We start from the raw sequence: 16522 nt of genomic DNA on the forward strand, positions 1-16522 counted from the left end.
ATTGATAAGCATGTGCATAAAAAGAAATAGAGTGCCAAGTGGGTTAATTTAATTTATACAAAACATTTGACACACACACACAAACAAAAGACTGCGGCATTGACAAAGTCTGTTTGTACACGAATGTAGAAAACAAAATTAAATTTGATAGTAGTAGTAATAATAATAACAATAATACTGCGTAGAATTTCGGACATTAGAACGGTGGGAAAGAAAAGAAAGTGAAGTAGGGAGATGGGAAAGATACAAAAAAAATATGTATATCTGTATAAATATAAATTCACGATTAATATACATTAAACAAGCTCCTTTGGGGGGTACAAGTACATGAAATTCAAAAGAGAAAAAAATAAACAACGATTGTCAGTCATCATTTTGTAACCTTTAAAAAAAAACAAAAACAAACTTACACCTTGTTACTTATAAAGCTTTTTTGTTGTCCTTTTAAAGGGCTGGGCTGGTATGTCATAAACGTTGTAACCCTAAATGTTTCTTTGGACTGCAAACATGGAAAATATTTTGTTTTGCTTTTTAAACAAAGATTTTTTTTTTTGTTCTCGGTTTGACTTTCAAACACCAGACAAAAACAAAAGAACAAGTGCAGTAACAACAAAATGAAAGGCCACATAATGGACCCCCCCCCCCCCCAAAAAAAAAAAAACACACAAAAAAACAGCAAAGAATGAAGAAATTGGAGGTGTAGGGATTGTTCAGCTGGCTTTACAACACACACAAGGCACATTCCGTTAGCCAAATAGCACAGTTGCCAAACAAAACCAAATTAGAAATTTTGCAGAAAACAAAATGTTTTAGCAAGTACATTGACATTTGAATTATTTTGACAATGGCTCAATAGGCTAACAATTTACAGTCATTGTCCAAGCATAATAATGTTTTTTTTTTTTTTTTTTTTTTTTTAAATGGACATATCACATCAATGTGCCATTCAAAAGTGAGGGATTAGTTGGGAAATACTGATGAAAAAATATCTTTGGCAGATTGTCAACAATCATTTCTAAAATTAGGAGGAACCGCAGCACAACCATGGCTTTGCAATTTTTTTTTTTATATAACAATGACTATCTATGATTATCAGGGCCACACAAGGAAAAAAACAATTGAAGAATGAAAAATTTGGTGGAAAGTTCCTCTCCAAAAAGTTGGAGAATAAAGTTGTAATATTAGAGGAATAAAGTCATAATGTTGTCATAACATGTGTAACATTATGAAACATCTGTGAGTATTTTCAAACCATTAGGAATTTTGATGAAAATTTACGATTTTTTTTCCTTACCATTACTCCTTTAAGAATATTTTTAATAACATGAACACTATATGCCTTGAAAGTCCTTACAAAGATTTTTCACGTCATACGAGTACAACTTATCTTAATAAATTTGCATGAGTTTTTTTTTTTTGGTTGTAAAATGCACGCTGACAGGTGTTTTTGTAATACTTACTTTATTTTCATAATTACAACTTTATTCGCGTCATATTTTGACTCTCCAAGTTATCTTTTTTTTTTTTTTTTTTCAGTTAGCGCCACCTTTATATGCCTTGATAATTTCGGACTGTCCACATTTAACATTTTTGATGTGGACTCAGGAAGCCTTGTGTGCTGCCCCCCTCCAAAAAAATAAATAAATGTCACATCGTTTCATTCTTTTCAAACTTGCCGTAAGTCCACCGGGTGGCCTCTCTCAGAGCTTGCCCATGCTGCGTTCAGGGACCCGCCCTGACGTAGGACAGGGAAGACTCGGCCATCGACATTCCACATTCATCATCATCTTCATCATCATCAACATCACTTTAAGCCATGATAATAAAACAGGTAATAATAATAACAGGTAAATAACACAAATAAGCAGCATGTTGTCAGAGAAACACACAAACTCACACGCACATACAGTACTGTGTATATACTGTAAGTGTATACATTGTTGATAAAGCAATGCAATGTTTGTACATGGCACTTTTCAATACTTTCAAAGGATATTAGGTGTTTAAGGAACACACATTGTATTGCACTTAAATCATACGCATGCGTTTGGCTGCGGTCTTTTTTCTCTTCGCTTAATTTTGTTGTTAAATTTTTCTTCCTTTTTAATTTTATTTTAAATAACAGGGGGGAAAGAGCCTGAACTTTACAAGAATGGAGTTATGCTTTATTTTTTGTTCTCATTATTTTTTCTGCAATTGTAATCAATTGCAGATTTTTTTATATTAAAAAAAATAAAAATCTTCTGACAAATGATGGTATGGCAAAGTGACAAACTGTCGCAGCATAGCCCCAACTACTGCCAAGGAGGGCTTTCTCGGTCAGATTTTTGTTCTTTAAGTATCGGTGGTTGGTATTAGTAGCTTCAATGAGCTCCCATACATCAAAACTGACACAAAAATGTGTCATCCCCTCAAAATAAGTTCTTTTAAAATCAAATGATGTATTTTTTTTTTAAATACAGTATATGCTGTATGTGTTATAATACTAAAACACTAGAGGGGGTTGATGAACCCTAAGAGTTTGTGAATCCAGACTGAGGGCAATCTGTAGTGAATTCCAAATGTCTAAACTTCTCGTGGAAGTGTCCAGCTTTGACCATTCCCCCCAAAACTCTTTCAGGAAAACCTGTCCGGCCCGTTTAAGTCGCTTTGGTTCGGTCCTGCTCCTGCCAACAGCCCTCCTGTTGTACTTACTTCACTCCCTTTTCACTTATAATCTTTTAGTGTTTTTGAAGAGCGAAAAAAACAAACACTTTGTCAAAGTCACTTTGGAGCATTTCAGTCACGTAAGACACAAAGGAAGGAATGGAAGAAAGGTACTCCCGAATTTTTGAAATTCTTACCAGACTCGTAAAGGGGCAGAATGTTGCTTCTTGGTCCTGTGTGGGGAAGGGTGTCTGTCGGTCCCGTGGGAGTCAATCGGTCTACACGTAAACGGGCTCGCATCCTTCTCCAGCTTCCTCGTCATCATCGTCTTCTTCGTCCTCGTCATCTTCTTCTGGGCTGGGCGGGCCCTCGCCTCCCTCCAAAGGCTTGGGGTAGCGGAAAGGACAGCCATTGTCGTCAAAGAACCTGCGGAAGGTGAACTCATAGAAGGCGTGCTCCGGGTGCTTGCCGTGCGGCGAGCACAGGGCATCCAGGGCCCGGGTGCTGTCCCCGCTGTCACTCCAGGCCCCAGGACCGCCCTCCTCCTCTACGGGGTCAAAGTTAGATGTGTCCATGGGGTGAGCGATCTTGGGTCGGTAAGGGGCAGGCTGCTGGCGGAGGTTGCTGGAGAAGTCCACCTTGCTGAAGAAGGGGTGCGCCTTGATCTCGCCAGCGCCGTTGGCACCCAGGCGGTCCTGGGCTGAGCAGCAGAGCCGCCCGATGATGTCCACGGCTTCCAGGCTGAGTTTGACTTGGGCGGGCACCTGCAGTGTACTCTCCCAGTTGATCACCTGGACATATGTCCCACAATTGTGAGTATATTCTGTGGTGGGGAGTGTACTCAAGAGTGATTGTAAGGCCTGATTGTCTTGATGTGTGAGGTGTGATCATTAATGATGATTCTGTGATATACATTAGCATGCATCAAGAGTCACACACTACATGTGGGGTTGGGCATGGATGATTATCCTGTGGTGTGTAATGAGTTATGGCCGATTATTTAATACTGTATGATGTGCTCAGATGGATGATCCTGTGGTGTAGTGTGTGTAAAGAGTCATTACTCAGATCATTATCCTGTCGTGTGTGATGTGTTCAGAATGATGATCCTGTGGTGTAGTGTGGGTTAAGAGTCATTATTAAAAAAGATGATCCTGAATTGAGCGTGTTAAGAGTGATTATCTTGTGACATGTGATGTGTTCAGAATGGTTGACACATCCTCACCTTAATCTGAGTCTCTGTGGGAGTGGGTGCAAGGAAGGGCGGTTGCCCCACCAGCATCTCAAACAAGATCACCCCAACGCTCCACCAGTCACACAACTGAGTATAACCTGAAGACACACACAAGAATCAAAACGGTTGTTCTCACCGGGTGAGATTGGTACCTGGGTCGAGGCGGTCCCACCTTTGCGCAGAAGAACCTCGGGGGCAATGTAGTTGGGCGTGCCCACCAGCGAGTGGGCCAGGCAGCGCTGGTGCTGCCGATTGGCCTGTTGTTCCAGCGTCATCAGCCGGTCGCCACAGCGACAGTTGGACACGTCGTCCCAGAAGTCGCTGGGCTCCATGCTGTCCTGTCTCACGTGGCTCCCTGGCAAAAACGGGCACAGGGAAGTTAAGTTCCGCAGGTGGCAGAAGCCAGTCACATTTGATTTAAATTCCTACATTATTTACGTGTGTTTTTTTTAAGAATTCATTTATTGGTTTCATTGATGGGACCACAAGAGGTGCAACAAATCATTGATGATCAAATTATAATTATTTAAATAGGGTTCCAACTAACAATCACTGTTTATCATTTTGTGACCTGTAAATAATCTGCAATCTATGTCGATTATTTGCAAATTTCTGCTTTTACTTTGGAAAACAACAACCAAGTTTCTCCTTTGCCTAACCTTTCTGGTAGTACTTGGAGTTGTGGGTCCATCGAAAGCCCGTGCATAGACCAAAGTCCGTCAATTTGATGTGGCCGTCCAGGTCGATGAGGATATTGTCGGGCTTGATGTCGCGGTGGATGAAGCCCATCTTGTGAACGCTCTCGATGGCCAGGGTCAGCTCGGCCACATAGAAGCAAGCCAACGGCTCGGGGAAAACGCCCATGCGAATCAGTAGGCTCATCATGTCCCCGCCGGGGATGTAGTCCATGACAAAGTAGAGACTGTCGCGGTCCTGGAAGGAATAGTAGAGGCGCACCACCCACTCGTTGTCCGCCTCCGCGAGGATGTCGCGCTCAGCCTTCACGTGGGCCACCTGAGTCGGACCATTTGCATAAGTACAAGCAAAAATACGGAATTCCCTCGCTTTAATACAGTACACCGCTGTTTTGTGGATTTTTTTTTTTTTTTTTTAACAGCATGAACACACATCACTTAGTAAGAACCCACGTACTGATTGGCTAAGGGACGGAATATATAATTGATACTTTGAGACCATCCTCATTACATTCTTTTTCAATTACGCAAAAGTATGAGAAGTCACCTGGTTCCTGTTGAGGACGTCTTTCTTGCGCAGAGTCTTCATGGCATACAGCGCGTACGTGTCCACTTTGCGCGTCAAGCACACCTCCCCAAAGGCTCCTATGCCCAAGGTCTTGATTTTGACAAACATGGACTTGTCCATCTTGGCACGCCGCAGCCGGTTGTAGTTGGATTCTTTCTGGTTGAGCATCTTCCTCATTTGGCCCTGCTCTGCCTCGGACAGGCCTGCCTGGGAACGGGAAGCGACAAGATATGCTCACAAGTTGACTCATGGAGTAACTTAACCGTCGGACAAAGTTTGAGGTGTAAAAAGGACCTGCGATCAAAAATAATACCACTTTTGTGCAATCTAATTATGTGTCGTCCCTTAAAAAAAAACAAAAAACTATGAAATTATAAATTTATAGTTATTTATTTGGTCTGCTCAGTCTTAAGATGCTTCTTGTTTGTACAGATTGTTTTTTTGTATCGTTCTATCTGCCTGACCCTAAAAATGCCTTCAGGAGGAGTTTAAAAGGATAGAGGCCAAATTCATGGTATGGTCACAATCAAGATAAAGATCTATTTGTCTAAAGCAAACTCCCCAGAGGAGAATTCTCCAGATTTCAGGCTGTAGATTCGTGTCTCAGGACTTTCCTAACAAATACTGCTTTAGATGACAAAACCATCACAGTGTTCATCTGGTCAAAAACGTCCCCAGTGGGTATGGACGTTCAGAATATCTGTTATGTGTAATGTCAAAGCCTGAAGTAAATATCTGACTTTTAATACTGTTAAAGATCCTTTTTAAGGCCACACATGGTCAGCCTCGAGCCATTCATAAACATTCTTAACATTTCATATAATTGGATGAGAATGCCGCATACTGTCTGGGGCCGCAGTAAATATTTGTGGGCTATTTGAAGCACTTTAAGTCAAGTTGGGCAAAAAGAATAAAAATGTTTTACTCAGACCCAATCCATATCGAGATTTCAACTCTGAAGAGTTTCAGACTTATAAGTGAATTAAATATTTTGTGTTCAGTGTCTTTGTGAGGCCCTGAATACCTTGCTTCCATTTCTCACACTACTGCATTAATAGTGGATGAAACCAAGGCATGGACTAGATAGGACATAAGTAAAGTAAGACACTTTGGGTGTAAAACAAATATAGAGTAGCTACCGGTATCTATCATCAAGCTGTAACTGACTCGCTTACCTTGGACATTTCCTGTTCCAGCTGCAGCCTGCGGTTGAGCTTCTGCTGGTAGGTCTTCATGACGTTCTCAATGTGCTGTTCCATATAGAACTTGAAGGCAAAGGGCGAGTAGGTCTTGATCCGAGACTCTCGCTTCTCCTCATCGCGGGCGTTTTTCCTCACCGGAACGGGTGATGTTTGGATCTGCTTCTTGTCTTTGACAGTTTTTTCCGCTTTGCCGCCTTTCGTCTTCTCCTTAATCTGCTGGGATCCATCTTCCGTCGTTCCGCTACCACCGCTGCCGCTGTGTGCGCTTCTCAAAGCGGGACTACTGAGGTCCTGAGCTCCGCTCACAGAACCCGCCCCCTCCAGGGCCCCGGTCTCACCAGGTGGCAAAATGAGATTCTTGGGGTAAGGTGGCGGTGGACAGCGAGGTTCTTGGGGAGGCTCCAGGGAGTAGGTCTCCTCGGGCATGTAGACTGGAGGTTCTGTCGTATCCTGGGCTTGGGCTGCCATCCAGCTGGGGTGGCACGGTCCCACTGCCGTCTTGGGTTCCGGTCTCATCACCCGAATGCTCTTGACTGGCTGTTGGATGGGCGGAGATGTGACAGCTGTGATGGTGTTGGGAGGACCTAGGGTAGGCTCCTGGGGTGCGCTCATGGGAGGCCGAACCCCGTTGGACACAGCGGAGCGGCTGTTGAAGGAGTTGGCCCGGCTGGGTACTCGGACCTCACCCCTGAACGGCCCTTGAGGTTGGGGCTGTCTGGCTTGGGGCGCCCCCTCGGGACCTGAGGGTCCGGCCCAGTGGTGCTCATACAAGTCCAGGTTGAGGCTCGCCCTGGATGGCGCCATCAAGCCCTGGGGTAGATCGGGGAAGTCTGGGCCCATAGGTGGCACCCCACCTGGGGAGCGCGACATCATGTGGACCTGATGAGAGGTGGGGCTAGCCTGACGTGGGTGTGAGTGAGGGGCCCGGTACAGATTTGCAGGGTACCCCCCGGCACCTCCTCCTGGCATGTTCTGGCCCATGGACCCTTTACCTTGTATGTTGATGTAGTTGTCCGGGGGCGTCATTGAGGGTGGCGCCATCTTATTTTGAAAGGAGGCAGTTCTCTTTACTCCGTAGCCTGCGGGCTCCATTAAGTGAGACCTGGGGTGGCTGTAGTCATAGTGGGGCCCAGGCACTGGGGCTGTGGGTGCCAGCGGCTGACCGGGGACATTGTAGCTCATCATGGGCCCATGCTGCTCCATACCCCCAGGATAACCTTTCTGTTGAGCCCCCGGGGGGTACATGGTGTTGGCCGGGTTAGTCTGAGGCGCCATCACCGGTGGGTAGTTACCCATGCTGGGCGGTCGCCCCATTGGGCTCGCCATTGAGGGACCCTGTGCTGCTCCAGAGGGCGGCATCATGTAGTTCATGACGGGGGGAGCACTCATGTATGGTCTGGCCATCTCACCTTCCAGACCATATCCGGCCACACCCTCATACATGGGGTGGTACGGGGGCATGGCACCCGCAGCCTCACTTGCGGCTTCCAGCGGGGGGCGGTGGTCCATTGAAGGGGGCATGGCAGCTTTTCCTGACATTATAAAAAAAATTATCAATCAAAAATGTGTATTTTCCACACGAACACTACTTGCTAGCAAGTGGAACAATTAAGATGTAGAACTGTGCCCCCAAGGTCACAAGTGCATACCTGGCGAAGTCTGCTTGATAACACGCACGATGAGCTCGTTGCGAGGGTCCAAGTAGCCCATCTTGCTAATGTATTCCAGAGCCGCTTCAATGTTTCGGCTTCCTGTTTGCTTCAGTGCCCGAATGGCCATTTCCTGCAGAACACAGAATTGAAGAATTGAATTGTGAGATTTAAACAGTTTCTGCAGATATGAGCAGATCTAATGTATAGTAATGCTTCTTAAATTAATTGAAAGATGAATTAACTTATTATTAAAATGTCGGGAACTACTGCCCTACGATATGTATCTAGATTCGGGGAACAGATAAAAACATTCCAGTATCCGTCTGAGAAAGCCTCAAATCAGCCTGTATCAGCAACAGATGGTACAAGAGAACACACAAACAGCACAAGTGGGTCAAATGGCTCAAGACGAGACTCGTAATTTGCGGTTTGGGATTCATTTTTCTTCCCTTTTAATGTAGGTCATTGCTGAAAAAGACAAGCTCCATCCATGGTCTTCTTTAGGAAAAAGAAAATGCAAAAAGTGGAATGTGAGGGAGATTTTCCCGCCAACGCACAATAATCTTTGGCAATAAGTGTTGTTATGGCACATGTGCAACGGTCGTCACAGCTGTGCGACGCCTTGGGGCGAGGTCCATCGCTGGAGCGAGAAAAACATTCCGTTATAACGGATTATCCTCGACCTTGGTCTCAGCGTTTATGCTTCAGGATTTGACCATCATAAACGTCATTCCTGGATGACATCGTGATATCTTGACCTGAATGTTTTTGCTACATTTTTCAAGCACATCCAGATCTGATAAGTCCAAGGAGAGGGAGAGGGGGGGAGGAAGTTACGAGCCACCCAACAGATTCCTGCGAGGCGGCCAATGCTACACTTTTGCACAAACGGGAGTTTCCGTACATTAAATGCACCACTCCAACTTTTTATCTGATGCCCAATTTCTTTTTCCTCTTCTTTTTTTTTTTCCCAAAAATGTTGCCAGAATCTCCAAGAGGCAAAACTCTCTGGTCAGTGGTTCTTAAGCGCATAGCAGTTTTAGAGGAAAACAAATGACTTTTTTGAGTACTAGATTTATAGTGCTCTCGCTATACATATTTTCAGAAAATAGATTATGTAACATCATTGTTTTATTTCTGCCTAATTCGGCAGAAAATTTAGTCACTAATGAAAATGCGGAGCTGTATGAAACTTTGAAATAAAAGGCATAAAACGTTGTTTCTGCTATTTGCAGATGATGTGGTGCTGAGGGCTTCTTCAGGCCGAGACCTCCAACTCTTAGCTAAACTGTTTGCAGAGTCTGAAACAGATGGGATGAAGATCAACACCTCCAAATCTGAGATCATGGTCCTCAGTCCGAAAAGGGTGCAGTGCCCAGTGTCAGGGATGAGGTCCTTCCCCAAGTGGAGGAGTTCAAGTATCTTGGAGTCTTGTTCATGAGTGGGGGTAGAATGGAACGGGCAATCGAGAGGTAGATCGGTGCAGCGTCTGCTGTTATGCGGACGCTGTACTGGTCTTCAAGAGACCTGAGCCGAACGGCGAAGCTCTTGATTTACATTACATTCGATCTACATCATTGCCCTGACCTATGGTCACGAGCTGTGGGCGGTGACCAAAAGAACGAGAAACAAGCGGCTGAAATGGGTTTCCTCCGAAAGGTATCCAGGCTTTCCCTTAGAGATATAGTGAGAAGCTAGGTCATCAGGGAAGGACTCGGTGTTGAAAAACTGCTCCTCCACGTTGAGAGGAGCCAATTGAGGTGGTTCGGGCATCTGGTTAGGATGCCTCCTGGACAGCTCCCTGGAGGGGTGTTCCGGATATGTCTCATCGGGAGGAGAACCCCTGGGGATCCTCCCAGAAGAGCTGGACGAAAGGGAAGTCTGGACTTCCTTGCTTAACTGCTGCCACCCCGACCCGACCCTCGACAAAGCGGTAATTAATTGGTGGATGGATGGCATAAAATGTTTTTCAAAGGACTCACAATAACACAATTAGGTAATAAGTTGCTTGAAGTCTTGGAGCGTTGCTCACCCTGTGGTCCAAATGAGGATAAGGAGAATAGAAAAATAGATGGATGAATTCCCATGAAAAGTCCTTAACTTTAAAGGTTCCTGGAATTTTGCTCTCTTATCACACAATGAGATAGCCTCCAACAGAAGCGTCATGGTATTTAGTCACCCATGGGAAAAATGTTCGAAATGTTGACTTTGTCAGCAGTGGGGACCATTTTTACAAGAATTTGATAAGAATCTGACAAGAATCTCACAAGTCCTGACGAGCAAGAGGAAAAAAGAAAGTGTGTTACTGAGGCGTTCAATGAAACAATAGCAATCGGTCAGCTGTTTGCAACATCCAAGGAATTTCCCGCTCTGACAGAGAACGAAGATACTTGTGGTATCGTCTTCTAACAATGCTCACCAAAATACAGACACACACAAGCAATTATAGTTTAATAATTTCCGATGTCGAATTTGAGTGACTTCATTTTAGAAGCGTAACGTTTGGTAAACATCATTGCCATGGCAACATTCTAGACGGCGATCAGCTGATGTGACCGCCAGCAGTGTTTGTATCGACTGCTGTTGTTGTACACAACACACACACATTTATGTCTCCTTGATGAAGTGTGTAATTGGAAATGAGGCATGCGTGGAGACCGCCCTCCAGCTGTTCGAAATTGTCTCCAACACATTTTTTTGAAAATGAGAAATGAAAACACAAAACATACAAGTGAGGACCTTTCACAATAGTAAGTATGAGACAAGTGACTTATTAATCAAGCAAGCGTAAGCTACTTCAAGTAAAAGTGTGAGAGAGAGAAATCGAGAAAGCGTGACAACGAGTGAAGCGAGCGTAGGGTTGAGAGCGGTTAAAAATATTGTAAACTATTGTCAATATGATGCCGTGGCGAAATGCTCCTCACATTTAGGAAACAGGAATTCCACATATTTGCAAACTACACAGTTTCAATACATACTGTATGTCACACTGGCACCCCCCCCCCCCATCAAAATGGACAGCAACAAGCTGAGTTCACAATTTTTAACCTTATCAACAATTTAGGTCATAGACATAATCTGTCTTGGGGTCAAACTGAAACCACTGTTATATATGTAGTTGTAAGTGTGCAGGCAAACTTTTATGTAACATTTTAACACGCAAACAATAAAAACACACGCCAACAAGTCACATCCTGCATCTGTTGCATAAATGCCACAGATGCAGATTCCATAGGCTGGGGGAAAAAACACACACACACACACACACACACACACACACACACACACACATACATGCCAACCTACACTTATAACAAATACACACAGCCACACCCAACTATATAGCTACATAAACAATTGTTACAAATACACATAAGCAAGCATACTTTATTGGAACATACTGTACAATCAATACAAATACACGCATCACAAATGCATAGCCTCTACATACCTGAACACAAAATCCAAATATGCACACATTACAGATAATAATACACACTTTAAAGCAGTGCTTCTCAAACAGTTGACAACTTATGGAGTACTAAAGTAATGCAAATTTGTTGATAATCAATTAATTATTTAGGGTCATTATTTTAATGGTACAAATTCTTAAAATTTAAGTAAATATTTTATTTCTGTCAACCTCCATTAAGACGGACGGAGGAAGAGGACATACTTAATATCTTGTGTTTAATTAAAAAGAAAACATTTGGTTTACTGTACTTCGGGACACAACGATCAACGTTTTTGCAAATTTTCTACCATAGATGAAACCATTCATTGAATCATTATAGAATCATGTTTTCTGCACAATCCATTTGAAATATTTTCCTATTTTTGAATTATGAGATAGATTTTTTTTTTTATCAAGTGACAAAATAGACACTGTAGATAGCATACACAAAAAAACACAAACGTTTTAGTCATAGACCCAGTCATTACAGATACATACTGTCCACATACACACGCACACACAAGAGTTTTTCATGTGCTGTCAATGCGTGGCATACCGCTCCCACCGTCCTCCCCCCTCTCTCCCCCTCTAAAACATTTCCTCTTCGGTGGTTATGCAACCAGCCACATTGCTGGCTAATTTGCAGCTGGAGAAGTCCAGCAAGGAGACGACAAGGAGAGCTGATAAGATGCGTGCCTTACAGCAATACACGCACTCTATAAACACGAGTTACAAAACTACACACGCCAAAAGCCCTCACACGCGGCCAGTATTGTTGTATATACAATACAGAAACAGCCACAACACGACTGTGTAGTCTGGTAAAAGTGATAGTTTGTGATACATGATTTATTGTGGTTGCCGGACGGTCCTGCACACAGAGGGGGTCGCGGGGAGGGGACCGGTTCGGTGCTGGTGGCGACGAGGAACTGATCCACCCTGCTGCCATTGAATGTGGACTTCCTGCTTTGACAATGGCGACACGGCACCCAGAGGGCCAGGAAATGGCCTCCATTGTATAATCATCCGAATAAAGAGGCTTTCCACTACGATACAGTACGCTAAACCACAGAGCACTTAGCAAATTTAAAAGCCAAACTATCCGTGACCCTAACGTTGAGACTGTCCCAACTTCAACTATACAAGCTGTTGAATATCGTTAGCCAAACGCTGATATAATCCTAACCTAAACGAGGCACGAAACCAAGCTGTTATTCAAAAACAGTAATAATCATAACAAAATCATTTATTAGCCTAACATTAAATGTAAATTATCAACATGATCCAAAAGAAGACCTTACAGTACCTGAATAGTCATGCCATGCTAACTTCAACACTAACCCGAGGTGCTATCCAAAGATGGCGGTTAGCCGTAATTTATTCCAAAGTAGCTGTTAGGCTGTTAATCTATTTTTGAGGTTTTTCGAACTCAACCAAGCCGTTAGCTTGAACCAATCATTCTTGACGCAGGCGCCACAAAATAAATCATTTGTAATAAAGGATTATGTCGCAATTTTAAAAAGCCCCATTGCACAACTGTGGCTAATAAAATGGTATTGTTCCTCTGTATCTTAGATTTGGACCAATTAAAAGCTGATGTGACTACCGACTATTATGACATAACTCTGACAACTTTCTAGAATACCTGTACTCTATAATTGCTTATTTTAGAGATGCAATGCTTAAGACACACCAATTGACTGTCAAATTAATCAATAAATCTTTTTTTTACAATCAAGTATTCATTTTGAGACCTAGTTTAAATTAAAATTCTCCATATCATTGGAATTTCAGCTATTTATGTAGTCTCTCATATGAGTACTTATCATCATTAAGTTATCCATCATCCATCCATCCAACCATCCATCCATTTTCTACAACCACTTATGCACACAAGGGTCGCATCGCAGGCTTGCTGGTGCTTATCCCAACGGAGTTCTGTTACGCTGAAAATAAAAGTAGGATGAGTGGACATCTCACCTGGTCACATCCGGCATTGACAAGTTCCTGCAGCATCTGCCGGTTGACCTCGCTTGCAGGGTGCCCAGACGCAGATGAGGGTCCCGACTCATTGGCAAAGGGCATGAGCGACTTGCGGATCTCGCGTAGGGCGCTCTGGTAATTGTTGAACTTCTGCGGCGGGCGCACGGGCTGCTGCCGCCCGGCTGTATCCTTGCCGGCAGAGCGGTCGGCGCCCTCGGCCCGCTGGCCACCCCCGTGCAGGGCCTGGCTCACCAGCTTGGCCGGCTGCTTCAGGCCCTCCTTGATCTCCTGGAGTCTTTGACGCGTATTGCCCATGTAGGGCGCAGCCGGAAATGTCTTTGGCCTCATGGCCGCGGTGCCCTAGGGTCAGGCAGCACAGTTAGCGCTCTCTGTGGCTGACCGAAATAGATAAGAAAGACTCTCCTGTAGCAGATCTGAGATTGGTTTCCCCTTGTTTGTTTGTCTGAGGACTCGCGGTAGCGGCAGGGGTTCTACAGGCGTTCCATGGTGTCACTTTCAAGGCTCGGGTTCCAACTTGTTCCAGGAAATACAGCCGCTCGCAAGGGTGCCGCTGAGCCAAATCATGATGCTGCCAATCTGCTCCTGCGGAAGCAAGGAGGGCGGTAGGGTGTTACTTTGGCAGTCCGGTTTACCATCCAAACACAGCAACTGATGTGGGACCATAATCAACTTTGCAAAAGACGAAAAAAGAAAAAAAAAACAGACGAGCAAGTGCCTACGGAATGCCATGTGTCTGCCTGTAGTGGCCCCCACTACGACGGAGTACCCCGCCTTCACCCCCAGCCTGTTTGTCGTTAGCGCATAGCTAGCGTGTCACTGCATACTCGTGCAGTGCGGTCATCGAGCCACTCATGGAGGGTGCAACGCGTTAAACGGGCAAACGAAAACTGAAATACCATAGTGCAGGGCTGAACAACTTACTTGAAATGAGGTTGGTATCGGCACTCACACATCCATAGTATAATTATATATCATACTGTAAAACAGCAGCTCTTAAATAGCAGGACGTGAAGGCACTTCAGGGGGTATGTGAGAGCGTAACAGACTTTCTGCAAGTATCAGCAAATGTAATTCAAAGCTTTTTAATGCCCTAAAAGTAAGTCATTTTTTTCTTTTCAAATTAGGAGCAAAATAACTACAACATGAAGAAACGTATTGCTGAATTGTGTTTGGACTCCTGGGCACAACTTTTTAGTCCTTTATTTTGTCAAGTTTTACACAAACACACATTTTAAAATGTTTGACATTTTTGGGGCAAATGAGCCAGGAAACCCTAACCCTTTGTGTTGGTTAACCCTTTACTGGGCACAGCGGTCGCTTTAGGCCAATAGTCTAAACAGGAAAAAAGCCCAAAGGAGAGAAAGATTTTAAAGTGTTAAAAAATACAAATTTCTTTAAAAAGAGCTAATATTGGAGCAATAAATCAGCTGACTGACTAATCGGTCTGGCACTAATAATAATCATATTAACTGTGACCATTTTAGTTGTGCTATATAACTCCAAGTTATCCATCCACAATTTTGTCGCCCTGGACCGGTCGCCAGTCATTTTACATTACGACAACCGATCCCATTAACGGCTATTTTGAGTTTTCGGTAAGCCGATGGAAACGGTTGTGCCGTCTGAGGGGACTTTGCCCGCATCTGTTACAGCCATGTTGAATCACTGGAGGACATCATCTATTCTTTGTCCACCCTGAAATAAACACCCCAAAAATGTGCCTGGTCTGGAAATAGGAGTGATGAGCAGCTGGACATTGCCCTCGAAATATTAACGCACTGTACTTAAATAACAAGTACACACCAAACTCACAAATTTGTACCCAGCATAAATTTATTACAAAAATATAGAAATCTAAAATAGGGTGTAAAAGGGGCACATTTCACAATCACAGCTTAACACAACTCTCTACTTAAGTACAGGGAGATCTTTGCAAAATTTTCAGGAAGAAAGTCATGTTTCTTGAGTAGTGACAGTGACGAAATGGTTCACTGTGAAAAGTACTACTGTGCTTTTTCTTGTGGGAATATAGCTTAACTTTTGATTCCAAAATGTCAAGTCATAAACACAACCTTGGGGTCAGCCTTTCAAAAATTTTGAGAGAAAAATATATTCCTGATTGCAGATAGTACATCACTGCATCTTTTCAATGTCCAAAAAAAGAAAACTGATATATTTTATACTGTATTAAATCAAGTGTCAACGTTATGACAGCGACAATAGAGTACTCCAAAATCTACATTTTAACACATCTGTGTTCAGATTGAAAAAAGGGTAATATACAGTTACCACAATGTCAAGAGTTAAAAGACAGAACCTTGAGGGACACCCCAAATAGCCTGACAATGATAAAGACCAATTTGCATAACAACAATGCGGTGTAATCAGACAAACCACGAAGACCACTTGGAGCTTTTTTTTTGCACGTTTACAAGTCCAAAAAAGCGAACGTGTGTGTGTCAGGGTACATAAGTGACAGTCACAACACACTGTCCGTCTTAAGGCACCTACAAGCATTCTTAGCTTTTATATGTAGCAACCTTCTTGGCACAAACAAGATATTTACCCCAACAATAACCCCAATTTAACAACAACAACACAAAAGTATTAAAAGTTTGCAATAAGCAATTTGTAAAGAATAGCTTAAAAACAACACGGTACGCTAGGTTGCTAACTAGCCCCCTACCTCACCCGTCCCCCTTCACGCAGGACGGAGGAAAAATGTGGAAACCCGAGTTCACCACTTTCGGGTTGCTCGTTTGACCTTTTGAATTTGGAATTAACAGCAGAAGTCTTTCTCAAAGCGATGCAGAATCGCCATTTTGTAACATTTTTTTCGTGGAGAAGTCCCCCCCCCCCCTCTCAATTCCCCAAAAGTACAGTCCACCTACCATGTGATGGAAAAGGAGTTATTAAAATCTGTTTTGAGAAGTCCTCGTCGGGCTTCGAGAGTTCTTGGTTATGCTCAGAAGGGACGAAAAGGAGAAAAGGGAATAGAAGTGATGGTAGCTGCCTCCATTTTCTTCAACAGGCTGAAAGTCAAGTAAAAAAAAAAAAAGAAAGGAAA

At 43.5% G+C, this 16522-nt stretch overlaps 1 protein-coding gene across 2 annotated transcripts; it reads right to left on the reverse strand.

Moving 5' to 3' along the window:
* Nucleotides 1-27: 27 nt before the first annotated feature.
* On the reverse strand, nt 28-16518 carry lats2 (large tumor suppressor kinase 2). Of its 2 annotated transcripts, none has more exons than XM_088415502.1 (9): nt 16347-16518; nt 13432-14037; nt 7995-8127; nt 6319-7877; nt 5123-5350; nt 4540-4894; nt 4053-4235; nt 3872-3978; nt 28-3437 (listed from the first exon to the last, which is right to left on the reverse strand). In XM_088415502.1, the coding sequence occupies exons 2-9, from the start codon at nt 13780-13782 to the stop codon at nt 2925-2927; spliced, it is 3429 nt and encodes a 1142-aa protein (XP_088271628.1). In that variant the 5' UTR covers nt 13783-14037; nt 16347-16518; the 3' UTR covers nt 28-2924. The 2 variants fall into 2 exon arrangements, with proteins under 2 accessions (XP_088271628.1, XP_088271629.1); XM_088415503.1 differs by lacking the exon at nt 16347-16518 and adding an exon at nt 16142-16232.
* Between the last annotated feature and the right edge of the window lie 4 nt (nt 16519-16522).

Source organism: Hippichthys cyanospilos, chromosome 5 (genome assembly GCF_059441005.1).
Source record: "Hippichthys cyanospilos isolate Australia breed blue-spotted pipefish chromosome 5, RoL_Hcya_1.0, whole genome shotgun sequence".
NCBI classification, from domain to species: domain Eukaryota; kingdom Metazoa; phylum Chordata; class Actinopteri; order Syngnathiformes; family Syngnathidae; genus Hippichthys; species Hippichthys cyanospilos.